The sequence below is a fragment of the Monodelphis domestica genome, chromosome 4 (genome assembly GCF_027887165.1).
Source record: "Monodelphis domestica isolate mMonDom1 chromosome 4, mMonDom1.pri, whole genome shotgun sequence".
Taxonomy (NCBI): Eukaryota; Metazoa; Chordata; class Mammalia; order Didelphimorphia; family Didelphidae; genus Monodelphis; species Monodelphis domestica.
This window is the reverse complement of record NC_077230.1, coordinates 410,131,724-410,158,625: the sequence shown is the minus strand read 5'-3', so window position 1 is coordinate 410,158,625 and position 26,902 is coordinate 410,131,724. Positions and strand designations below refer to the sequence as shown.

The 26,902-nt window shown below is 43.1% G+C and overlaps 1 protein-coding gene and 1 long non-coding RNA gene across 2 annotated transcripts; one reads left to right on the top strand and one right to left on the bottom strand.

Moving 5' to 3' along the window:
* Positions 1-1,250: 1,250 nt before the first annotated feature.
* LOC107649066 (uncharacterized) lies at positions 1,251-19,252 on the bottom strand. The gene is made up of 2 exons (XR_001622466.2): positions 18,482-19,252; positions 1,251-2,008 (listed from the first exon to the last, which is right to left on the bottom strand). It is a non-coding gene; the product is annotated as an uncharacterized LOC107649066 (long non-coding RNA).
* Positions 19,034-26,238, top strand: TPRG1L (tumor protein p63 regulated 1 like). The gene is made up of 5 exons (XM_001365373.5): positions 19,034-19,511; positions 22,053-22,144; positions 22,484-22,660; positions 24,302-24,455; positions 24,751-26,238. The coding sequence occupies exons 1-5, from the start codon at positions 19,299-19,301 to the stop codon at positions 24,943-24,945; spliced, it is 831 nt and encodes a 276-aa protein (XP_001365410.1). The 5' UTR covers positions 19,034-19,298; the 3' UTR covers positions 24,946-26,238.
* The last annotated feature ends 664 nt before the right edge of the window (positions 26,239-26,902 follow it).

Genomic DNA, 26,902 nt, shown 5'->3' with positions numbered 1-26,902 from the left:
GAATAATCGGATTTGAATCCCAAGCCCACTTCCTTGCCTAGTGATGAAACAACCGAGTCCTGTTCTTTCTTCTGCTGGTTTCTTACTGAATTATAAATGGGCGGAAAGACCCTTTCCCTCTCCTCCACTTTCCCCACTCCGCCAACTCCCAACAACGGAGGGAAGATCGTCTCCGGCATCCCCACCATCCCTCTCGCCATTGGTGTTCTCTGGCTGATCTTGGACCAGTCCTTTGGTTTTCTCATCTTACAAAATGAGGGGATCGGACAAGATAAAGGGCGAGGATCCCTTCGGGCTCGAGGGCATCTGGTCCTCCGGTCCCGTGACTCTCCACCCCCCTGGGAGACCCCAGGCACCCACACTTTGCCTTCCACCCACTCCATCTACAGAATGGGCTTGAATGGATGGGCCTTGATGCAGGAAGAAGGGAAGGCACCCTGGGTCCCACGCAGATACAATTTGACTCTCCTAATCGCAAAGATTTGGGGGTCGGAACACTGAATTCACGTGGCAAACAATGACAAAAGAGAATAAACCGGCTGGGGCAGAAGCGTCCCTGAGTGGGAGGCAAGGCAAAGGGTGATGTCACCCTCTCCTCCTTTCCCCTAGCTCGCTCTTCTACGCTCCCTTTCTCCTCTGACCTCATCTCTTTATCTTGTCTCTTCCCTCCCTCAAGAAAGAGTGCTGGATTCACAGGACCTAGCACCAGGGTTCAAACCCCTTCAAGCCTCAGTTTCCTTATCTATGAAACCTGGGGATTGGACCAGATGGTCTAAAGTACTTGCCATCTCTAGAAATATGATGCTATGAATCAGTCACTTCCCTTCTCTGAGCCTCAGTTTCCCCATCTGTAATATAAATGGGCTGGAGAAAAGGTCTTTTCCAGGTCTAAAGTACTTGTCATCTAGAAATATGATGCTATGAATCAGTCACTTCCCTTCTCTGAGCCTCAGTTTCCCCATCTGTAATATAAATGGGTTGGAGGAAAGGTCTTTTCCAGGTTTAAAGTACTTGTCATCTAGAACTATGATGTTATGAACCAGTCACTTCCCTTCTCTGAGCCTTAGTTTCCCCATCTATAAAATAAATGGGTTGGAGGAAAGGTCTTTTCCAGGTCTAGGCCTATGCTTATAAATCTGCCAGGGGAACCCACCACCCACTTCAGGGGCATCCAGGGTGCCAAGGTCAGAACTCCAGCCAGACCAGGGTGTGATCTGGAATCCCATTGGGATCTACGGATGACAAGGTGGTACACTGATGGCTCTTTTTATCTTTGGCCAACAAATACCCTACCTAAGTCTGGGAAGTTTGGGGTTTGTTGATTTTTTTGTCTCTCTCTGTAAGTCAGTAACTTTTCACTATTTTCACTTAGTCTCTGCTGGAAAGAAAGAAAACACCTTCTGGCCTAAGGAAAAATACTGTGGCTAGTCCCCATTCCCCGACCCTCCAGCCGGAGCTGATAATGAGGGGGAGCCCGTGTCCAAAGCAAACAGCTGGCTTTTTATTTTCCTGGAGAGCTCGCTGCTTGGCCTCTCCCACTCTGCAGACTTTCTTAATTGCTACTGAGATGAGGGAAGATAGTCACACATAGTTCCGAGACATTCTTTAAAAACTTCCTGGCCTCAAGTTTTGGGGGGTGTTTTTTTAAGCATCTGGAGGCCTCTCTGAAGTTTTCCCATCATTCCTCATCAACAGGAGAGCAATTGAGTTAATTACTGCTCAGGAAGCACTTTTCGGAGGCTGGGATGAAAAGAAGAGGATGGGGGCAGCTGGGATGGGAAGAATATTGATGCAGATTCTTGTCAATTCCTTCTAAGTCGGCCCCACAGAGAGAAGCTCTCACCCAAGTGCCCATCTGAGGATTGATGGGGGAGAGGAGATGCTTGGAGCTGGGGGGGGGGGGGCTTCTCATTCCAAACCCAAACCTTCTGACTCTTCTGGCCTTGTTTTGGAGAGCTAGTCTACCTCTTTCAGCTGATGAGAGGCTAGGCTGGTGCCAGCAGAGACCCTGAAATGAAGAGGTCAATGCAGGAAGTCTGGAACCACTGCTATGGACTGAGCGAATAAAGTCACAGCCACTCTCTCTGAACCTTTGCACAGGCTGTGCCCCATACCCATTCTCCCTCTTCTCTGACATCTCCTTGAACCCTTGGCTTCCCACAAAGCTCCCCTCAAAGGCCACCATTTGCAGGAAGCCTTTCCTGACTCTCTGCTCTCTTCCCTGAGTTCAAATTCAGCCTCAGACACTTACCAGCTTCCCTCAAAGACCACCATCTACAAGAGGCCATTGCTGACTACCTGCTATCTTCCTTGAGTTCAAATTCAGATTCAGACACTTACCAGCCTCCCTCAAAGGCCACCATCTACAAGAGAGTTCAAATTCAGCCTCAGATATTTACTAGTTTCCCTCAAAGCTCATTTCAAAGGCAACCTTGTACAGTTTTCCTGGCTTTCATCTTTTTCACCTGAGCTCAAATTCAGTCCCAAATACTTATGAGCTTTGTGATCCTAGGCAAGTCACTTCATCGCTGTCTGCCTCAGTTTCCTCAATTGTGACATGGGGATAATTTTTAAAATTATAATTTTTACAAATAATATAATATAAATAAAGTAATAATTTCCCCCAAGGGTGTCATGATGATCAAAAGAGATGATGTTTGTAAAGCACTTCGCAAGGCTTTAAAATACTATTTAAATGCTATTACCATTATTATTATATAACTAGTAGTATTATTAAATCTCATTTCTGATACTAGCTGGGTGGTCTTGATCAAGTCAATTAACCTCTACCAGTCTTGATTTTTTATCTATAAGTTCCTTATAGTTTTATAATTCTATGACTTCCAAATCCAAGCCTTCATTTTACAGAGGAAAAAACTGAGGCCCTTGGAACCTAACTGACTTACCCAGAGTCCTACAGGTGACTAAGGAGACACTACAAACTTCAGGAAAATAGAATCTGATCCATTCTGCATAATCTCTAATCTAGGTCAGGAAAGGCAACCTCCGACAAGGCAGTCTCATTACCAGATCCCAAATCCCAGAGAGAGAGAGAGAGACAGAGAGACAGAGAGAGACAGAGAGACAGAGAGACAGAGAGACAGAGAGAGAGAGAGCCAGAGAGAGACAGAGAGAGAGAGACACACACAGAGAGACAGAGAGAGAGACACAGAGAGACAGAGACACAGAGACAGAGACACAGAGAGACAGGCAGAGAGAGAGAGAGACACAGAGAGAGAGAGTCACAGAGACAGAGAGACAGACAGAGACAGAGACAGACAGAGAGACAGAGACAGAGAGACAGAGATGAAAGAGAAAGAGAGAGACAGAGGGACAGAGATAGAGGAGAAAGAGACAAAGAGATAGAGCCAGAGAGCCAGAGAGAGGAGGATACAGGGAGACAGATATGGGGAGGGATAGAAAGACAGAGAGAGGCCCAGAGAGGGAGAAAAATTAAAAACTAGGGAAATAATATTTTTAATTTGTTTAAATGCCAACAGATCTTCTTGGCTCCCCCACAGCATATCCCATGTAAAATCATTGAGTTCTGTTCTCAGTCTGTGAGCAATTTTGGAAAGTGCCTGCTCAATCCCTGAACACACCTTATCTGTAAGGGAGGATATTCCTTTTACTAAAGCACACATCAGTGCCTCCTTTTTCCCCTGTGAGTTGCCAAAGTAGGAAGCTCTAGACAACCTCCAAAACACAATACTCTTAGTCTTAGGTGAATCATTGGATCAAAACATCATGGAATCTCGGAATTAGGAGGGACCTCCAGCCACTCTTGAGTCCAGAGGTTCTGAGCCTTTCTATGTGTCCTGGACTCCCTGGACAGTCAGAATCCTGTTTTTAAATGTACCCAATAGAGAGGATTGCAAAGAAGCCAAAGGCAAATGAAAAGAAAGCTATCATTTTCCCCCAACCAAGTTTATAGATCTATCCAAGGACTCACTATGAACTTCAGATTAAGAACCTCTGGTCTAATCTAACCCATACATGAACATGAATCCCCCTCTACGACAATCCTGATAAGTGGTCATTCAGCCATTTCTTGAAGACCTTTCATGAAGGGGAGCTCATTACCATATGAGGATAAAAACACATGTGTCTATATAAATATACATGTAGATAGATATAGATATACATGTAAGTGTATAAATATCTATCCTTAAAGGCCAAATTCATATCCTACTTCCTCCAAGAAGCCTTCCTGAACTATTCCAGACCACACAGAACTTTCCCTTCTTTAGATGCCTATTATATTTGGGATCATTGACACATATAAATTCATAGAACATCAGGAGTGGTGAAAGACCTCAGAAGCCTTCTAGTCCTATCTCTACATGACCAATATTCCCTTCTACAACATATAACATCTTAATAGTACATAATATGTGCTAGTCACTGTGCTAAGTACTTTATGATTATTTTCATTTTATACTCACAGCAATCCTGGGAGATGGGAGCAATTATTTCCTCACATTTTATAGTAGAGGAAACTGAGGCAAACAGAGGCAAAGTGATTTTCGAGTCACAGAACTAACTAGGCAGTGTCTGAAGTTGAATTTGAACTTGGATTTTCTTGATTCCAGACCCCCATGAGCTACCCACTGTAAAAATAATATGTGAATAAATTGATTATAGATATAAACTGATTTAGATACTCTGCTTGCTGTGTTTACAAAAGTATCTTCAGTTTATATAAGTGAAGTGGAGCTCATAAGTGAACTTCTCTTCAGAGCCAGGCACAAGGACACTAAGGAGACTCTTGTTATACAAAAATAAACTATTCATTAAGAATATAAGGATATAAAAGGATTTCTAACTCGAAGGGATTCTAACTCCACCCAAATAAAACTCCCTGATTCCATAAGGAACTGCTTCTCCTGTTTCCACAGACTACACTGATCCTTCCTGATCTGACGAGTCCAAATTTTCCCTATTCTACAATAAACTAACACTATTATCCTTATAAGAAGCATATAACTCTTAACTTTGTCTCCAAGTTTAAAAATAACAAAGGCTAGCTGTCTGAGCCTCAGCAAAAACCAAGTTAGGACTCTGAGCCTTAGCCAACTCAGAGTCCAAACCAAAGACCAAATCTTTCTTTGGTCTTCTCAGAGATAAAACAATCTATGAAACAGCAATAGACAGTCACTAGTATTTCCCAAGTTGGAAAAGGAAAATCACTTATCTCCTTTAGGCTTTTCCCTCCTTTCCTTCTACCTTCAGATAGTAAGGAGAGAGAGAAAAGATGTCACCTGATCCCAGAACTCAGAGAGAGAGCCACTGACACCCTGTGAGAGTAACTGCCACCTCTCTCAGAGCAACTGCCACAGAAAAACTGTTACATCTCACACACACACTGTCAACTTTGGAAACTGACCCTCTGTCTCAGATATGTTTCAAACTCCAATTCTTTCTCAAGCCAGCTTTTCCACTTCTTACCTCTAAACTAATGCAATAAGACTTAATTTCTAACATCATCCTTATACCATTGAGCCACCTGCCTGCCCCTGAGATGTGCTCCTCCAGCTTGGAGATATCCAGTGAGGAATACCGTGTTCTTGGAAACAATATGAACTGGAAAGCTGACTGTCAAATTTTTAGAGAAACACTACAAAGCCAGGCTTGATTTATATATTTTTAAATTATCTATACTTAAGAAAGTGATATAGATGATGTTAATGATGCAGGTTCAATTTTAAAGAGTTTCATAGTAATTTTTCTCCCTGAGAACTGGTTGTTAAATGTCTACCAGTATACCACTGCAGGAAGCCATAGTCCCAAGAAAAGCTCCCTCCTCTTTAGGAAAATTCTCTTTGATGGGAAGATTTTCTCAAATTGCCCAGCCTAAATGGGCCTCTTTGCATCATTTCTGGGGTAGAGAAGAACAAGTCTAATTTCCCTGCTAAATAAAAAACTCTTCAAATGCCAAAGGGCAGCAATCTCATTTCCCCTACATCATCTATTCTCCAGGCAAAAATAACCCCAGTTCCTTCACTTAAACTTCAGAAAGCAAAACCTCCATCATCTGGAATATTTTCCTCAATGTCCCGCCCAAAATAGTCTACCCCCCAAAAAAAACCCCTAATCTCAACATTCCAGATGTGGTCCTATCATAACAGAAGACAGCAGGACTGTTGCCTCATTATCTTTGGGTGCCACAACTCTTACTTAGCTTGGTTGGTTGGTGGTGGTTTTCCTCAAAGAAGGCCAAGGTGACATCCTTGATCATGGTGTCTTTTGACTTGAGCATAAATTGGGTGTACATGAGGAATTGTTGCAAAGTCATCAGCCTAACTCTCTCTTCCAGAGTCATTAAAGTCCAGTGGCAAGGCAAGAGTCAGGATGATTCTAGTGTCTTTACTAAGAAGCCCCCAGTGGGATCATAGAAAGTCAGGCACAACTAAATGACAACAGGTATTTAGCTGAGGGTCACATTAGTTGTACCAGTTTATATCTCATATATTGACTCATATTGGGCTTATGGGCCCCGAAGACAGAGATAACCCTAGTCGCAGCTTGCCTGTATCCTGTGACATTCCCAAATACAACCTAATCAGAGTAATTGAAAATTTTTTAACAAAGTAAATAAAAGTACAACAGATCATGATGTTAATTTGATATTTTTCTCAGTCAATATGCTACCCACAGGTCTTTCTTTGGTTTTTGTAAATCCTTCCCTTCTGTCTTACAATTAGTTACAAGAATTAGTTCTAAGACAGAAGAGCAGTAAGGGCTAAGCAATGACGTTAAGTGACTTGCTCAGGGTCACATAGCTGGGAAGTGTCTGAGGCCAGATTTTCATCTCTGGGCCTGGCTCTCTATCTACTGAACCACCTAATTGTCCCTAATCCCTTTCTTTTGAGTCTGACACAGTTAAATCAAGACAACCCCCCAAAAGAAAATTTTTTCAGAAAAACTAGTGTCTAGCCATGTCTCCCTTGCCCATTTTTGACTTGGGAAACTGATTTTATTTTAACTGAAGCATAAGGAGTTATACCTCATCTTTGCTAAATTATATCTTATCAAAATATTTTTAGATCTACATTTTATCAGGAAACACAATCGCTATCTCTCCTCAGCTTAAAGTTAATGGGAAATTTTAAAAAGATTACATCTATGTCTTTATCCAAGTTATCAACTGAAATTCAGCATTACTATATTCTATAGTCTGTGGTCCTTAACCTTCTTTTAGAAGCTTCGCCTTCCAAGCTGATGCAGAACCATTTGTCGGTGACCTGTTTGGATCCTTTTAGATCATTCAGCCAATTATCAATCCATCTGACTGTTCTGTTGTCTGATCTCTCCAACTTCTCTACAAGAATGGCCCAAAAGACTTGGTCAAATGCTTTGCTGAGATCCAGGCAAACTCTATTGATTGCATTTCCCCTTGAATTACCAATCGAGTAACCCCATCAAAAAAGGAAATGAGGTTAGTCTGGCATGACTGGTTCTTGATGAAGCCATGCCAAGAAACAGATCTTGAAGCATGGAACAAGTTACAGATGTAGTCCTGGTGCCAGAAATCTCTACACAACTTGGCTTAGAGACCTAGATTAGAAGTCAGGAGACACAAAGTCTACTCTAGGTTCTGGGACTGATTTGGGTCAATCACTTCTTCTCTTGTGGCCTCGGTTTCCTCTTTTGTAAACCAAGGGGGTTTGATGTGGTGGTCTTTAAGGTCATTTCTAGCTCTAATAATTTGTGACTTTCTGGGTCTATCAGATACACAAAAAGAGAGAAACTCAGAGACACTCTTCCCCCTGGCAGAATAGCCCCTAAAACTGAGTTGTCTTTGAAAAGTCAACTCTACCCACTGGGTCATAAGGGAAGAAAACATTCTCCAGTCAAATGGGAAATAACTTTGACAAGTAGTGAGATCCAATTCAGATAAACCAGGCAATCTTGCAGTCTCACACGGCAGAGGGAGAGGCAGCAGAGTTCCAATATTTATTGAGTGTCAACATTGTACTTGGCCATCATGGGGGAAACCAAGCACCAGGGCTGACTTTGTTGGCTTCTATTCCATTTGCAATCCTTGTCCTTATTGAATACCAGCCTGCCAGGGCTAGTTTACAGGCCCGGCTACTCAGCTACCGATGGCTTGAAGAGACATTATCAAAGTTATGGACACATTAATTCTTGAAAGACTGAATCAGGATGCCTGGAAGTGAAGATAAGCATCCCAGCTTTCCAGCTGGGAATTTCAATATTCTTCCACAGGAAGATAAGAGAAATAATCATTTCACTAGGCAGCCTCAGTGAAGGAGGCATCCTCCAGACTTAATTTTAATGCTCAATAAAGACGTGAGACTTGGCTGGCTAGGGATGGGTGGTGATCCTGCTGCCTGTGGGCTGGCACAAAAATGACAACTAAAAAAAAGCATGGACACCTGTTTTGTTCACAGAAATCAGTTTAAAAGTATGCCATTGATTTGGAGTTGGAAGCACCTGAGAGTCTATTTAATCCAAAGCAACACTTTTTAATAGATGGGGAAACTGAGGCTCAGAAAGTCAAAGTAGTAACAATAATTAATAATCATAATAACCATAACTAGCACTTACATGCTATAGCTATTATATGCCTTTTCCAGCTCATTTTACATTTAGAACAGGAAACTGAAGTTTTTGGCAGTAAGTGGTACAGCGGATAGTGAGCAGCGCTTGGGGTCAGGAAGACTCATCTTCCCAAGTTCAAATATGGCATCAGACACTTACTAGCTGTGTGACCCTAGGTAAGTCACTTCACCCTGTTTACCTCTGTTTTCTCATCTGTAAGATGAGCTGGAATGGCAAACCACTCTAACATCTCTGCCAAGAAAACCCTAAAAAGAGTTGGACACAACTAAAATGACTGAATGATAACAGCAAGTTTGCAAAGTGTTTTACAAATGCCCCATTTTATCATCAAAACAATAGTAATAGTAGCTAACATTTATTTAACATTTACTATATGCCAGGGACTGTGATAACCAAGGACTTTATTATCTCCTTTGGTCCTCATAATAACACTAAGAGCTAGGTGCTATTATTCCCATTTTACAGCTGAGGAAACTGAGGCAAATGGAGCTTAAGTAACTTGCCTAAGGTCATACACATGGTAAGTATTCTAGGCTGAATTTGGACCCGGGCCCAGTTCTGTATTCATTTTGCCACCTAGCTGCCTCCTTCCTACTGAAGGAGAACAACCTGTAGTATAGACTAGAAGCCAACTATGAAAATCAACTAGAAGCCAACGAGAGGAATTTGTGTTCAATCCTAGAGGCAAGAGGATGTCACTGGGATTTCTGGGGCAGGTGAATGGTATGGCCAGCCCAGTGCCTTAGGAGGGGTTGATTGGAAAAAGGAGAGACTGGAAGCAAAGACCAACATGGAAGTTATTGTAAGTCCAGGTGAGAAGGGATAGGCACCTGAACTAGAGTGCTAATTGAGTAGATGCAGAGGAAAAACCAGGATATATCATGGAGGAAAACTAGGCAATGGATTGGATGTGAGGGAAAGGGAAGAACTGAGGATGACTCAGAGAGGAAGGGTGTCCCTTCACCAGAATTGGAAATATTAGAAAGAAGTCAGGGCTCAGGGAGGGAGGACAGAAGATGTGGAATTCTGTTCCAGGGCAGCTTGAGATGCCTGTGAGACATGAAAACAATGAACAGGAACTTGGACAGACTTGGAGAGATAGTTGAGGAGAGAGAGAAGGACCTGGCGTGCTTTGGTCCATGGAGTCATGAAGAGTCAGTCATGCCTGAGCAACTGAACAACAAAAATGGCACATCCAGTTGGAAAATCCCAATAGATGGTTGGCGTTTGGGAACTGGACCAGTCCAGCCGAAAGTCTAGGGCTGGATAAATAGATCTAGGAGTCATCTGCATGGAGCATGGAGCTGCACTCAATGTCACTGATGAGATCACCAAGAGAGATTGCATGCAGAGAAAAGGAGGGATCCCACAACATGCCTCCCCCTCCTTGGAGACTTTCAAATAGAGGCTATAGTTCAGTTGTAGGGTATATTGAAACAGGGATTTCTTTCATATATTTATATTAGGTGAGTGCTGAGTACCAGTCAATAAACATTTATTAAGCAACTACTATGTGCCAAGAACTGTGCTAAGTGCTAGGGATGCAAATAGGAGAAAAAAAAAATCCAGTACTCAAGGAACTTACAATCTAATGGGGGAAAGGCAACATACAAAGGGAAGATGAAGATGGAGGAGAGATGAGGAGAGGAGAGAAAGAGTAGCTGGCAGGAGGCAGTGGGGATGGTGAAGTCCATAGAGGTGAAGCAGCAGGATATGAAGAGGTCCCTTTCAACTCAAATTCTGTGATCCAGAGCCCTGGGTGTCTCAGATTCCCTCATCATCTTCCATTCTCCTTTTCTTGATTCAGTCTTAGAGGAGGAAAGTGTCATGGCCAATCTGTCTGCTTGTACACATGCTTCCATCTCTTCTGAGAGCTTGACCACCCTCATCTACTCTCTCTAACCTTACTGTATCCAGCGGCTCCTTCTTTGTTGCCTACAAATATGTCCAGATCTCCTTTATCCTTGAAAAGCTACACTAGCCCTTGCCATCCCTTCAAGCTCTTCCTAGAGCTTTCCCAGACACATTCGCTGTCGGCATTTCCTCACCAGGGATTTACTTCTCATTTGTTGGCAAGCTGGTTTCTAAACTTTCCATTCTTCTGAAACTGCTCTCTCCAATAGCCTCATGATTACTAAATTTGCCACCTCTGAAGCTTAAGGGTTGGCTGACCACCCCCTCTTGCTGGACACTCTTCTACCTGGTTTCAGTGCCATTGTTCTTTCCTAGGTACCCTCCTGCCAAATTCTTCCTTTGGAATGTCCTATCCTCTCTTATCATCCATATCAATGATTTCCTACTTCCTATGACTGTGTCCCTAACTTAGGGACTCTTGGCTTTTCTTTTTTTTGTCCCTAAGAAAGGGACATCTTTCTTTTCTTTTTTTTAAACCCTTACCTTCTATTATAGTATCAATTCTAAGATAGAAGAGTGGCAAGGGCTAAGCAATCAGGGTAATGCAGCTAGGAAGTATCTGAGGCCAGATTTGAACCCAGGTCATCCCAACTCCAAGTCTGGCACTCTATCCACTGTGCCACCTGGCTGCACCTTTTATTTATCTTTCTTGATAGCCTCTCCTTTGTGACTTCATCTGATCCCAAGTTCAGTTATCACTGCTATACATATGATTCCCAAATTTATATATCCGGTCCTAACCTTTCCCCTAACTCCAATTTTGCATCTCCAACTATCTGTTGGGCTTCTCCTCCAAAATAAGCAGAGCTAGATGATATGGTAGATGGAGCACTGATTTTGGAGGAAGGAAGATCTGAGTTCAAGATCTGCCTCAGATACTTTCTCTGTAACCCTTGGCAAGTCATTCTTAAACATTAATTAAGTACCTACTATGTTTTTGGTCAAGAATCAGGAAGGCTTATCTTCCTAAGTTCAAATCTGTCCTCAGACACTTACTAGATGGTTGACCCTAGGCAAGTCCCTTAACCTTGCCTTCACTTCCCCACTCTCTTCTCCCACCTATTCAAGGTCTACTCAAAGGAGAATATAAATAAAAGATCTTATCTATGATGCAAAGCCCCATAGAGTGGGCCATTTGGGTCCACCAAGCCCTACTGAGTGGGCTATTTGGGACCACCAAGCCCTACTGAGTGGGCCATTTGGGTCCACCAAGCCCTACTGAGTGGGCCATTTGGGTCAACCAAGCCCTACTGAGTGGATCATTTGGGTTCACCAAACCCTATAGAGTGGGCTATTTAGTTCCAGGTGGATACTGGGGAAACCAAAAACAACTTCTCAGCTGGTCTTAGGGGCTCAAGAAAACAAAAAACAAACCAATAAGCAAAAAACCTGATCTAGTTATATATGGATAAGTCCTGGACCTGTGACTTCCCTTATTTGAACAGTTTCCCACTGAGGAAACTTCTGCCAGTGGTGATTGAAACTTTCTGCAAGTTGGTCTTTTTGTTGTTTAGTCATTTCAGTTGTGACCATCCCTTTGTGACCCCATTTGGGGTTTTCTTGGCCAAGATATTGGACTGTTTGGCCATTTCCTTCTCCAGCTCATTTTGCAGATGTAGAAACTGAGGTAAATAGGGGAAAGTGACTTTCCCAGGGTTACCTGGCTGGAAATGTCTGGGGCCTGATTTGAATTCAGGTCTTCCTGACTCCAGGGATGGTGCTCTATCCTCTACATCACTCAGCTTCCCAAAAGCCAGTCTTAGATATTCCCATAAAGCACCAAGAGACTTGGTAAAGATAAATAAAAGGTGCAGCCAGGTGGCACAGTGGATAGAGTGCCAGACTTGGAGTTGGGATGACCTGGGTTCAAATCTGGCCTCAGATACTTCCTAGCTGCATTACCCTGATTGCTTAGCCCTTGCCACTCTTCTATCTTAGAATTGATACTATAATAGAAGGTAAGGGTTTAAAAAAAAGAAAAGAAAGATGAGCCAAGAGTCCCTAAGTTAGGGACACAGTCATAGGAAGTAGGAAATCATTGATATGGATGATAAGAGAGGATAGGACATTCCAAAGGAAGAATTTGGCAGGAGGGTACCTAGGAAAGAACAATGGCACTGAAACCAGGTAGAAGAGTGTCCAGCAAGAGGGGGTGGTCAGCCAACCCTTAAGCTTCAGAGGTGGCAAATTTAGTAATCATGAGGCTATTGGAGAGAGCAGTTTCAGAAGAATGGAAAGTTTAGAAACCAGCTTGCCAACAGTAAGGGACTTACTTTCCCAGGTTCCTCCATTCACTGTGTCAGAGGCTGGAAGTGAATCTAAGTCTTCCTGACTCTGAAGTCCATTACACCAAGCTGCTGGTACCTCTAGTGACCAGTTCATGCAGATGATTCCCAGGGAGTCTCACCTCTAAACTACCTGGCCATGCAGGATGGGAGAGAGAAGAGGGAACTTGCAGCGTTTCCCTTAGAATTCTGTGAATGAATGCCAACTCAGATTCAATGGCAGGGGAGAAAGGGAGGAACAACTTTCCATTACAAAGATCCCAACATGGAGGAAAAGGCCTCCATGGTCAATATGGATGTGTGTTCTGTAGTAAGCATGATTAATTATTTGGCATTCCTCTAGGAAGGATGGCCCGTGTACCTATAAAACTCCCAAGAGGCCAACATAGACAACATATCACATCATAAGAAAGAATCCTGAAAGGCAGGTCTTGAGGTCAGGAAGACCTGGGTTCAAATTGTGACTGTGATTCTGGGCATGCCATCTATTCTCTGTACCCCAGGCCTCTCTCTAAAACTATGAATTTCACCATATGTGCCATTCTTGTAGTTAAAATGAGTTTCTTCCAGCAATTGAATCACAAATCCAGACCCTACCACCACCACCACCTCCTCCACTACCAAAGGATGTCTGGGAGGGAATCATGGCAAATCAAAACCAGACAATATGGAACAAATCCTGGAAGTCATTGTTTAATGGACCCTTCAACATGCACAAGAGCAGCTAAGTGGTACAGGGGAGCTCCAGCCCTGGAGTCAGGAAGTATCTGTGGCCACATTTGAACCCAGGACTTCCACTCTCTAGGCCTGGCTCTCTATCTGCTGAGCCACCCAGCTGCCCCCAAAACTAGTATTTATAGAACTCTGCAAAGTTTCTGATGGAAGAGGGAGAGCTCTGGATTGAGGACCTGAGCTTGATGAAGATCAGCATTAACTGACTAGCTAGCCACTGGCACTCCCTTCTCTGTGCCCCAGTTCCTTTTCCTATCAACTGAAAATAATAGCAACAAGCAAGGCTTGCACTGCCCAGGGCGCTCGGGAAGAAAAGTGGTTTGCAATTCTCCAAGTAGGAGAAAAATGACCTTTTTTTTTTTAATTTAGGAAGATGGAGCACATGCAAGGTGAAGAGGAAGAGGCTCCAGGAGGAGGATTTTGACCATCAGACCTTGCTGCCCAGCCTTCAAATGGATTACTCTGTGGCTTGAAGTGTCCAAGCCTAGATTGGATAACTGACTGCATGTCAGTGGGGCTGAGGATGGCATTCCTGCACTCAGGAGGAGGGTAGGCTGATTGCTGCAAGGATGAGATCTGGAATGAGAGGACCAGAACCCAACTCCTAGAGTTGCTTCCTAGGCCAGCTGTACGGCTTTGGGCAAATCCACTTCCCTCTCCAAGTCTCAGTTTCCTCCTTTATGTTATAGTAAAATTGAACATAGTGGACTTCTCTACTAACAGCAATGCAATGATCCAGGACAATTCTGAGAGACTCTTATGAGAAAGAACGCTGTCCATATGCAGAGGAAGAACTGTGGGAGTAGATACACAAAAGAAAAATAACTGCTTGATCACATGGTTCAATGGGGATATGATTGGGGAGGTGGACTCTAAACGATCACCCTGGTGCAAATATCAATAATGTGGAAATAAGGTCTTGACCAATGACACATGTAAAACCTGTGGAATTGTGTGTCAGCTATGGGAGGGAGGTTGGGGGAAGAGGAAAAAAAGAACATGATTTTTGTAATCCTGGAAAAATACTCTAAATTAATCAATTAAATAAAATTAAAAAAAGAAAAGAAGTGGCCTCGCATTTGATCATCTCTTTTACTTCTCAGATTCTTGGATTCTTAATCATTAGGCCTTTCAAAAGATTAAAAGCTCACCTGATAAGAGTAAATTCTTCTGAACAGAAAAAAACAAGGTTTTCTCTTTAAGGGATGTCTCTGTCTTATTCCATAACAAAGACAAAAGGAAAATCTCTGTCCTGGCAGGCAATGAAAGAGGAGGAAAAAAAATGTACATAAAGTAAATGGACTCTGTAAATATGTATATAAAATATATAAACAAAGTTCAGATAAATTTCTGAATGGAAAGATTACTAGTAATGAGGGGGAAGAGGATCAAGAAAGATTTCTTGTAGGAGGTGGTCCTTAAATTGTGCTTTGAAAGACGTTTGGGATTCTATGAATTGAAGGTGAGGAAAGAGAACCTTCCAGACATGGGGGACCGCTTGGGCAAAGGAAAGGAGGCAGGAGTTGAAATGTGTTGGGTATAGAAAAGAGGCAGTAAGTCCATTTATCTGTACCATTGGGTACATGTAGGGAAGGAATATGAAATAAATCCTGTTGGGAGCTACATTGTGGAGGGTGTTAAATAAGAAGATGGGGATGTTGTATTTTGCACTAGAGAAAATAAAGTCATTGACATTTTTTATTTTTTAAGAATAATTTGTTTGTTGTATTAAAAAACCCAGTTAATTCCCTCCCCCTGGAGTTTTTTTTTGTTTTTTTTTTTTGTCAGTGGAGGGATGGGTTTGGACATGTTACACAGTCATATCTGTTTTATGGGAATAGCAATCTGGCTGCGGTGAGAGATAGTATGGATAAGACTTAGAGAGGGATAGAGAAGAATCAAGGATTGCAAGGTTGGGAACCGCATTCGTTCTGAGATGACCTTCCATTTGAGGAAAATGAATGATGAATTGTATTAGTTATTAGTATTTCTATGTGAAACCTTTCATTTCCCCCAAATCCTAACTTCCTAAGATCAGCCTGCTCCCAAGATAATTTACTTCCAGACCCCAAGGTATCTAACTGGACTGGGACCTTTTGTCTTTTGCTAAATTAGGTTTTGAAAGGATAAAGGTCCTTTTTTTCCTTATAAAACAAAATACCATCCCTAAGGCATTTGAAAGCCAGGGTGATCAGCCCTCTTTCCCTAGGTGGATGAAGTGGCATCCTCTTGAAGGGGGGGTCCTCTATCGCTGCCCCTGCCCACTCCCATGAAGTAATGGGTGAAGAGTTGAGATCTCTAAATCCATATCCTTTCAAAATATCCACCAATGGAGACTGCCAGAGGAGGTCCAAAAGACAAACATTCAGGCTAGTCAGAAAGAGGACACACTTCTCTACAAAAAACAGTATCAGAGCTTATACTATATTTCTGAGTAAGAAGCAGATGCGATGAATCCACCTTTTATTAATACTGTAGAACACATATCCTTATTAACAAACATTGACATTCTCAGGAAAATGACCTGTGTTAAAATTCTAGGTGTTTCACATTAAATCTATCTATCCATCTATTTTTCTATCTATCCATCTGTCTTTCTATCCATCCATCCATCTATCCTTCCATCTATCTGTCAGTCTGTCTAGTAATTATCATTTTTGGCCTTTTTGTCTCTCCTATTAAGATGGTGAGCTCCTTATAGGCAAGGACTAAATTGTTAAATTTTTCTTTGTTCCTCACATGCTTAGCATGGCACCTGGCACATAGTAAGTGTTGCAGAAGGACCTTCCTTATCTGGTTTAGGAGAGAGGGCTCACCTAAGGAATTACCAGGCTAGAACAATCTTAGAAAACAAATAAATTTATTAAGAGTAAAGGTTGAGTGGCTGGGAGGCAGAATGAAGATGGGTACTGCTGCAGTGAGAGACAAGGGGTTCAGGATTTTTATACCTTAAAGAAACAGAAACTAACCAGAAAGAAAGGTGAAGAGAGGGACAAACATGGAAGATTAAGTGGTATTACTGTTCATGGTGCCTTGGTATCTGGGGTCCAAGCAAAGGTATATACTATTTGTAACATAAAGGTACATATTTGTGCTCAAGCCTTCATCATAAAAGATGGGGAAATAAATAACTAGAAGAATCTATTGATTATGTAGTTGTCTTTTTAAATGCACCAGGGTCATCTTTCTTCTGCCTCTTGCATTCCTGGAATCTGAGAGAGAAGAGTGTCTCACATGTTCTTTATGGTCTGGGACCTCTCTAGTGACTTGGGGTCTCCAAGAGCCCCTGAGCTCCACTACATAGATGCTTAATCAATGCTTGTCGACTGCTAGAATAATGGTGGATATATCAATAGAAATGAGAAAACCTGGATAAATGTTTTGGAGGATAATAGAATTCTGTTTTGAATATGATGAGTTTCAGATGCTTAAGAGATATCCAGGCGGAGAAGTACAGGAAGGAGTTGGTAATGCGGGATTAGAATTCAGAAGAAAAATTGGGGCTGAATACATGGATTTCAGAGTTAACTGAAAGAGAAAGAATGAATCCATGATCTTTTCCAGGTCTGAGTTCTATGATCCCTCTAGGGTTCTTTCAGCTCTAAAATTCTGAGACATTTAAATGTCAAAGTGGTAAATATGGTAGGATTGTGGGAGAAACACACCCAAGTTTGTAGTAGCCTCTCTCCGCAAGAATGGGAGACTCAAAATCTGCTCAGTTCAAAAGTAAGAACTTAGATCATTTTATTTGAAGAGGTTTTTAAGACAGTATAATAGTCTAGGCTGGAAGAATGACTTTAAGGGGCTGGTGGAGTAGCAGTCCCTTTGGTAAAGTAGGCCCTCCGTGTGGATCAGTTTGCATATTTATTGAAGGTCCTGGACTGCCAGAGCCCAAGGTGCACATGACTCATTCCCCACCCCACCCCACCCCACCCCACCCGTCTCCCTGCCATCCTTGGTCATCAAGGGAGAGGTCTCTGGAATGCCTTCATCAAAGGGGAACACAACTAAGGTAAATACAGCACAAGGAAAGCAGTTAATAATACAACCTAAAAATTCAGAACTAAGGTAAATACTGACAGCACTGCATGAAGCTGTGGTACAGAACAATTTGACAGTTCAGAACTAAGGTAGAAAAGAATATAGTTCCAGTAACAGTACAAAATGGTTAACTGATTAATAATATAGATTCTGCAGTTCATGTATAATTCGTGTTAACTAGTGAGAAATACAAGATTGCAGAACATAAAGATCCTGCTTCCTTCACTGCCCATTGCCTATCTTCATCATTTATACACGTTACATATCTAAATATGTGCATATATACACATATATAGAGATATGTATGTACTTATTGTCTCCATTGATAAAAGTCGTGGGTTTGCAGGCCAAGATGAGTTCAGGGGGCAGTGGCTCTGCGGATTGAGTCAGGTCTAGAGATGGGAGGACCTGGGTTCAAATTTCAAGACACTTCCTAGTTTAGTGACCCTAGATGGGTCACAACCCCCATTGCCTAGATCGTACTACTCTTCTGCCTTAGAACCAATACACAGTATTGATTCTAAGATGGAAGGTAAGGTATTTAAAAAAAAATTCAATTCAGTCTCGAGCACTTATTAACTGTGGGATCCTGAGCAAGTCACTAGACCTCCCCAGTTACAGATAGTTTTCCTATCTGTAAAATGGGAATGATTAGACTAGCACCTACTTACCAAGGCTGTCAAGGGGATCAAAAGACCTTATTTGTAAGTCTGGGTGTTTTTTTGTTAGTTTTTAAGCTTTAAAGCCTAATTGAAATGCTATTGTTTTTCAAATTCCACCAGACACAAGCTGTGTGACCCTGGGCAAAGTCGCACCGCTTCCGTTGGCCTCAAGTTTCTTCCCCTGTAAAATGGAGGTGATAATAGACCCTGGCCCCGTGAGGTTGTTGGGAGGTTCAAATATTTGTAGAGCGTTTTACAAACCTTAAAGCGCTATAGAAATGCTATTGTTTTCTCTTAGAATGGAAAATCTCAACAGCTGGCAGAGGAATAAAATGAGGGTCCTGGCCCTCAAGCCATGCTCTCAGGCGCTGGGGTCTCTTCGCCCCGGCCCTGCTTTGTGTTCTGAGGGGGCGAGCTTCGAGGGGATCACTCCCAGATCTGCCCTGCCGAGGTCTTGAAAGCCGGGCCGAGAGGAGCCATGACAGGTATTTCGGCAGAGGACCAGCGCCCTCGCAGTTTTCTACTCCTTTTTCCCTTCAGTTTGTAGCTTTCCCTACCTCAGGATCCATAAAAACTGGTAGCACTGAGCCCAAACAATGCTTTCTCTGTATGACCCTAAGCACATAAACAGGAAGTACCCTGGAGACCAGCACAGCCATTTCCGCTGCAAGGGGATTGGACACAATTGTGACCGCAGCGGGGAGGAGCCAATCACAGCAAGGGGCGGGAGCAGAGGAGCATGGCCACCGAGGGACCTGAGCCAATCATGATGAGAGAAGCCGGCAATGGACCCAATCACGAGGGAGTGAGGGGGTCTGAGCCAACAGATGGGAGGAGCCCAGATGAACCAATCACAGGGGCTGGGGGGGCGGAGTCAGATTCGGGGCAAGGCAGGCGGGCGGAGCTTTATCTCGAAGGACAGCCATAATAGCCAATAATTGGAACGGTGAGGCAGAAAGGAACCAATCAGAGGAAACGACGGGGCAGGCCGGGACTTGTCTCGGCCGGCCCCGGGCCCCGGCCGCCCCCCCTTGACATTCGGGCGTACCGGTCGAAGGCGGTGTTGGGGAAGTCGGCCATGCTACAGCTGCGGGATTCGGTAGACTCGGCGGGCACGAGCCCCACTACGCTGGTTCCGACCAACGGGGGCGTGGGAGTGACAGCGAAGGGCCCGGGGCTCGGGCCGGCCGGCGGGGCTGGTGGCAGGACCCCGTTGCGCCAGACTCTGTGGCCGCTCAGCGTCCACGATCCCACGCGCCGAGCCCGCGTCAAGGAGTATTTCGTGTTCCGGGTGGGTGAAAGCGGCTTGGGGGCAGGAACTGTACTCTCGCGGGGTGGAGGAGGGGCGCCACGGCGCGAGGCCCACAGGCTTGAACTTGATTCTTTGGGCCGGGGGTGGGGTGACAGGCGGGCGTGAACTTGACTGTGGGGGGTCGTGAACTCTGAGCCTGGCACCAGGCTTCGTTGAACTTCTTTTCTGTGTTAGTGTATTTCCCTATAGGTTGGTTTCCTTTGTAATCCTCTGTATTTAGTTTCATAACGTTTTGCACGATTTTGACCATGGGTCCACCGAGGCTTTCTCAGACTGCCCAAGGGGTCCGTGACACCCAAATAATAACAGCTAGCCAGCATGTATATAGCTTTGCAAAGCCATTCACAAGTATTTCATTTAATACCCCAAACAACTCTGAATGGTAGGTAGGTGCTGCTATAATCCCTAATTTTTACTTTAAAAAATAAAACCAAACCAAATGAACACACTGGGGGCAGATAAATCCAGGCCTAGAAACAGGTTTAAATCAGGCCTCAGACATTTCTAGCTGTGTGACCCTGGACAAGTCACTTAACCTCCATTGCCTAGTGCTTACCACTCTGTCTTGAAGTCAACATTGTGTTAATTCTAAGATGGAAGGAAAGAGTTAAACAAAAAAAAATTTTTTTTAAACACAAACGACACTGAGACTCATGAGGAGGCTAGATTTGAATTTAGGTTTTTTGATTCCTGGTCCAGTGCTCTATTTGCTGTGACACCTTCCCTAACCCCTCCCTGTTTTGGGGTTCAGTTGAGTTTCCCATCAAGTTCTCCTGCTGGAAGTCTTTGACCCTCTCCAATTGACCCTCTCCAAGACAGTCTGAGGAAGTCTCTTTAGGATTAAACAGAGGATCACTAAAGAAACTGACTGTTGGGAAATAAATCAACAGAAAAAATTCACAGAAGCCCAACAACAGGTTCAGAGCCAAGTTCATCCCCCCCCCCCCAAGTCATGGTCACTACCCCAAACTCAGAAGTCAAGTTCACAGCTTGTCTTTGCTTCTTCTGCTAGTTTTCCATATTTTGTAGAGAAATCTGTATGTATCTCAAGACAACAAGCATTTTTTCTTTAAGACCTTTATCTTTCCCCCTCTTAGAATCAATATGCACATTGGTTCCTGGTCAGAAGAATAAGGGCTAGGCAATGGGGGTGTAGTGACTTGCCCAGGGTCACACAGCTAGGAAGTATCTGAGACCAGATTTGAATCTAGAACCTCTAGTCTCCAGATCAATCCCCTGAGCCACCCAGCTGCCCTCAACTAGAAGCAGTTGTTAAGTGCTTACTCTGCCTGATACTTACTGCTAAGTGCTGGGGACAAGTTGTTTCCCCTTGTAGAATGGGACCTTCTTGAAGGACTTTGTTTCTTTTTTCACATTCCTAGTGCCTGGTACATGGTAAACACTGAATAAATGCTTGCTGGCTGATTGACTTATTGATGCCCAAAAGAGGATAGATGGCAATACCTTTGCAAAGCTCAGAATAGTAATGAGAGCTTTAGCTCTCTTCCCCTTGGTAACCACTCCTGAACGGTTCTCCTGACCTATTAAATCAAAGCTGGCTCTGCCCCTTGCTATGTGTGTGTGATGTCAGGCTCAGGCCCTTTTCCTGTCTGGCGCTCCTCTTCCTCTGTAAGTGAGGGGGTTAGGGATGGATGTCGAGGCCAGCACTCTTGTGCTTTAAAGTTTTAAAAAGAGCCTCTTCTCCATCACACCCAGTGAAGTAGCTAGAACAAGATTCAGATCTTTTTCTGGAGGAGGGAACCAACACTCAGGAATGCAGACACCTGGCCTGGTCATCCATTTGGATGGATGGAATTTGAATCTGGGTCAGCCAGCTCCCCAGACCAGCCCTCTTTTCCCTGCCCTGATGATCCTCCCCTCCAGCTTGGCACACATCTCCTCACATGAGGGCAGCCTGACCAGGGTTGATTAAAGGCCCTTAAGTGTTCCCTCATGCCAAGGCACCGGAGAACTCTTACACCCTCAATGCTGGCTCCCAGATGAAAAACTAAGTTGCAAAGACAGCATCCCTCTGCAGAGGGAGCTAGAAGTTCTTATAATTGGTTTCTAGGCATTGTCTGTCTGAAATCACCCGTGGGTCTAGTGTAACCAAGAAAAAATGATCATTTATTCTCTGGGCCCCCATTCTGGGTTTGAGGTGACCAGTACTAGTGTTGGGACTCCCTAGGCTGGGCTCTCCCAGATTGGTGCTCTGCCAGGCTACTCTGGCAATTTCTACCTAAGCAGAAGAGGGGAAGGCCTTTCCATCTACTCTAGGCCTAAGCCTTGGCCTGCATACTTTGAACACGGATCGCAGTTCAGGCCTGGGGTGGATGGATTTCTAAGGGGCTTGATGAGTCCGGAGCATCAGAAGGGAAAGTTCAGGGATTTTTATTACCCTGGGAGAGACAATGGTAGGGGGCCATTCAGTAAGCCTGGGGATCCTCATCCCTGGCTGCTCAAGGACACCTCGCCATGCCTTGGAAGGTGTAACCTCTGCTTTCTTTTGTTTTGTTCAAGACTGGGACCATCGAACAGGCCGTAGAGGACATCCGCTTAGTTGTCTTGCCCATGGAAGATGGAGAGGTGCAGGGTGTGTGGCTGCTGACCGAGTAAGTGGGTCCCTAGGCTAGGACAGTGCAGGGCTTCTTTCCTCCTAAAGCACTTTCTCAAGAATCTGTCTGTGCTAGCCTAGAAACTCTAGTGGGGTGGAGAGGCCAACGTTCATAGCATTTTCTCAGGGAAGACGGGAAGCCTTTAGAGTTCCCCAGGGATGTTGTGTTAAAGACACTGTGCTGGCTCCAGTGCCTCATGGAGCTATTTCCCAATATCTGAGGGTGGGGAGGCCTTTGGCACATTAAGGTCACTCCTCCACTTCATTTATTTGCGGAATGGCATTTACAAACATTTGGGGAGAGTTACAAGCAATGACATTTTCTCTGCCTCACTAGGGTTGACCATTGGAACAATGAAAAGGAACGGCTGGTTCTCATCACAGATCAATCCTTTCTGATTTGTAAATATGACTTCATCAATCTACAGTGCCTGCAGGTGGTTAAAATATCATTAAATGCAATTGATACCATTTCCTATGGACAGTTTGAGTTTCCTCCTAAGTCACTGAATAAGTAAGTTCAACTCATAGCATTTGGTAGCACAGAATTCAAATTTAAACAGGAAGGGACCTTAGAGCAGAGGCTTTATGTGCTTGTTTTTTTTGTTTTGTTTTGTTTTTTGTTTTTATCTGTGTTTCAGTATGATTGGTCTCCTTTGTAACCCAATTGATGGTATTTTCTGTGGGTAAGGAGTCACTACCCTGTGCCACACAAAAGATTGGACCTCTGCTGATTGAGCAACAGCATCAGATGAATTAATCACAGTATAACTATAGTGAGGGAAATGTCCTTAGAAGGAATTCTTAAGTATAGTCATCACTGGGTCCAAAGTGGTTTGAATTTTTAAGTGTGTCTTTCCAAAGAATGGCTTTCATTACTACAGATATTTAAGTTTATAGCATAGCATTTGTACTTGAGATTTTTCCCCCTAAAGAATCCTATTATTTAAAGTAGAAGAAAGAAGCACATTTGAATACCCAGAATGCCAAACAGCTCTTTCTTAAGGTGCACAGGATTGTTTGCTTTCTGGCTGCACAAGAACATTTTTGTTTGGGAAAGAAAACTAATTGGGTGTCTAATCTCCAGTGCTGAGCCAGAGAAATTAATTACATCACCATATGCCAGGGTAGCTTTAGAGAGGCTGTTGCCTGAAAGAAATTTCGGTTCTGCCTTAGTAATAAGTCACTCAAAATACTGGGTGGCTCAGTAGATAAGAGCCAGGCCTGGAGACAGGAGGTCCCAGCTTCAAATCTGGCCTCAGACACTTTCTAGTTGTGTGACCCTGGGCAAGTCATTTAACCCCCATTTCCTAGCCCTTGCCCTTCTGCTTTAGAGTTGTTACTAAGCCAGAAAGTCAGGGTTTAATTTAAAAAAATAAAAAAAGCTTATTTGAAATAGGAACAAGTTACTTTTAGATCACCAAGTACATTCAAAAGGGATTATGAAATGATGGCTAGACTAAATTGATTTTAATGCATTAAAATGTACATGTACAGCAGCCCTTCCAGTGTTTTAAGTCTTATATATTTTCTTAGCTTAAACAAAGAGTATTGCATTGATCATGACAATTCTTGGGGCAGTTAAGTTTGAAACAGAGACATGCACTTCATACTTTAATATCCCATATGAAAAAGAGATAACTTGTGGTATTCAGTGTCCTTGGTCTAATGCTGTTGCCTTAGGGGTATTTTTCACGTGATAAAATGCTTGAAGTTGTAGTGATTTAGATTAAACATTAATGTGTTTCATAGGCTTAAGTAAAGATTTGGCCAGAAAACTCCTAGGTAGTTAAGGCTGGCCAATATTTGGAAATAGATATCATAGGCCAGGCAGAAAAAAAGTTATGAAAATGCCCTCCTTGAGTCAGCACTGTACTCTGTAAGTGAGCCTAAAAAGTGAAAAGAATTTAAGCTTAACCCAGGGCATTTTAGTTCAATTGAGCAGAATTAAAAATGCTAAAATCAGACATCAGTAAAGGGCACCTAGTATTATTTTGAACAAGAACAAATTCTGGATTAAAATCAGTGGGGGGGGGTGTTTACATTGAAAATATGGGAATTTTTTTGGTCACACACCAGGGGTTAACAGGGATGCTCTGAAAAGTGCATTTAAGTCCTGCTAATTGTATGTGACTTCGATCTCTTTCAATTTCAGGCGAGAAGGTTTTGGCATTCGAATTCAGTGGGATAAGCAAAGCCGCCCCTCCTTCATGAATAGATGGAATCCCTGGTCCACAAATCTACCATATGCTACTTTTATAGAGCACCCAATGGCAGATGCCGATGAGAAGATTGCATCTCTTTGCCAAGTAAGGGGGGGAAATCCACTGTATTCTTATCACTTCTTACCAACTTCCTGGGGAAGGGCCTTTAGACATGAAAATAATTTGCTTCTAGGTTTACACTAGAGAATATTGTGGGTTTAGCACAGAAGATGCCAGAATCGCCAAGAGCACTTACAGAGCTCATTTTAAAATCATGAGCAGAACGAGCATTTCTAGCTGATCACATTCCTCTCCAGCTCACTTCCTTCCAGCTTTTAGGAGGTGGGGTTTGTCCTTGATATTGGCTGGAAGCTAACTTGCTTTCTTCTTGTCTTTAAAGTTGGGAAGCTTCAAGGCCCTATTAATTCAAGCTGTCAAGAGGGCCCAGAAAGAATTCCCCTTACCAGGTCGGACCAATGGATTGCTGGTCTTGGAGCGCCCTCTTCTTATTGAGACCTACGTGGGGCTCATGTCCTTCATCAACAATGAGGCCAAGCTGGGCTACTCTATGTCAAGAGGCAAAATCGGCTTCTAAACTTCCTATTTCACAATCCACTTGCTATAGAAGTTGTCATTTGAGTGTTATAACAAAAGGAGATGGAGGGCTCAGGGTGTGCTCATAAGTCGAAGGAAATGTAATGGTTACTCACCTCTAGGGTTATGAGTAGTAAAATGAATTACAGACTTCAGATATTAGACACTCGACAACAATACAAGCTATACACAAAGGGCAAATTGAATCCAGTTGTCAGTTGTATTAGCTGGTATTTTATTTTCTAATGACTTCTAGTGCTTTTTCTTGAGTGTGTGGATTTTTGCTTCTTTTGACATTTCCCAATGCAGCTACTCTAGCATGTTCTTACAAAGGTGAGAATGACGTCATTTAGAATGGAATGTGAGGTTAATCGTCTCCACAGGGAGAGGTACCTGCTGTCCAGTGCCTGTAGCCACAAATGTTTACACTTACTTAGTGTCAATTGTAATATTTTAAAGCTTCATCTTTTTTTTTTCCTTTTTAGGAAGCCAAATGCAAAAGTAGCCAACAGACTGGTCCACTCTAGCTGGACCGAGTCCTTGCCTTGGTTAGCTACTGTTGTGGGTGACAGTAGCTGTTTTGTAAATATAAGTTTGGTCTGAAGTCAAACTTTTTCTAGAATGAATCTAAATTGTGTTCCTATTTATGATACCGTATAATACAGGCCCAAAGAGTTTTTTTTGGGGGGGGAAAGTCACTTTTAAGACAATTTAACTGGTTTTACTAGTCACCTTGATAATTCTTTGCACATGATTTTATTAACATATATGCTAAGTTTTTTATTGCCATATGAATATTTAAAAGGGAATGGGTTCACTTTGCTCTGCGAGTACTGCACTTTGTAAAGGACTCCTGTTAGATTAGCATTAAGCAACTAATGTCTAATGGTTTTCCTTGTGTGTGTCTGTCTGTAGCTCAGAATACTGCACTCACTTTAGCCAAGCTTTAGTGTCCTGGTGTGAAGAATCTAGTCCGAGATGATAGTCTTTTACAAATAAATTATACAAATAGAATGATTGCTAGACTTCTTAGAGAATAAGGATCCTGTCTGCCACAAAGCCCAATTTACTCTTTGTAAACTTTACATGCTATCTAACCAGCCTCTTGGTTTGTGTGTCCCTGTGTGTTTGAGCCCTTCGTTTTTAAGCCTCAAATTTAATTGTCAGCTTGTAAAAGCCTGGCATGTATGTGTCTGGAATGCAACACTGCATGTCCAAAATAGGAAGATGTTTGAGAAAATCATTGTGTCTTGCTTCTGTTTCTAAATCTTACAGTAAATATACTCCACCTTTACCAGCGTGTGGTGCCTTTTCTGACTTGGGGAAAGTATGGAAATGGCTTGCTTTAAACAAAGCCCAAAAGGCATGCTCCTCCTTGACCAGAAAGTGAACAGAAGGGTGTCCGGGAGCTTCCAGGTTATGATTTAACAATGTCTAGACACTTCAAAACAAAACGAAGTCTAAACACTTGCAGAGAGGAAAAATATATGGGCTCTGGCAGAGGAAAACTGCCTGGCCCTGTAGTACCTAGTCACCTGGCCACTGGGGGTATAGCACCAAGGTTACCGAATGGATAGTTTGCAGTAGGGTTTCTTGGGGCCAGCTTCTATAGCAACTAATACTACTTATTAGGCTCAAGTAACATCTCCAGGTGTTCAACAAGATGAAATGCGGGGTACCAGAAACTCTTGTCTGACTGGCTTTCCCTGGTGTCTAATGGCTGACTCTAGGATATAGTTTTCTCAGACATTTCTGAAACGGACTTACATTGGCAACACCTCACAAAGGTGCTGCCTATTTAAGAGTTTGAGCCTGCTTTCTAGAGACAATCAGTGATCATAAAAAGAGAAGATGGGGACAACTAGATGGCTCGATATACCCAAGCCAGGCCTGGAGATGAGAGGTCCAGGGTTCAAATAGATACTTCCTAGCTGTATGACCTTGGGCAAGTCACTTAA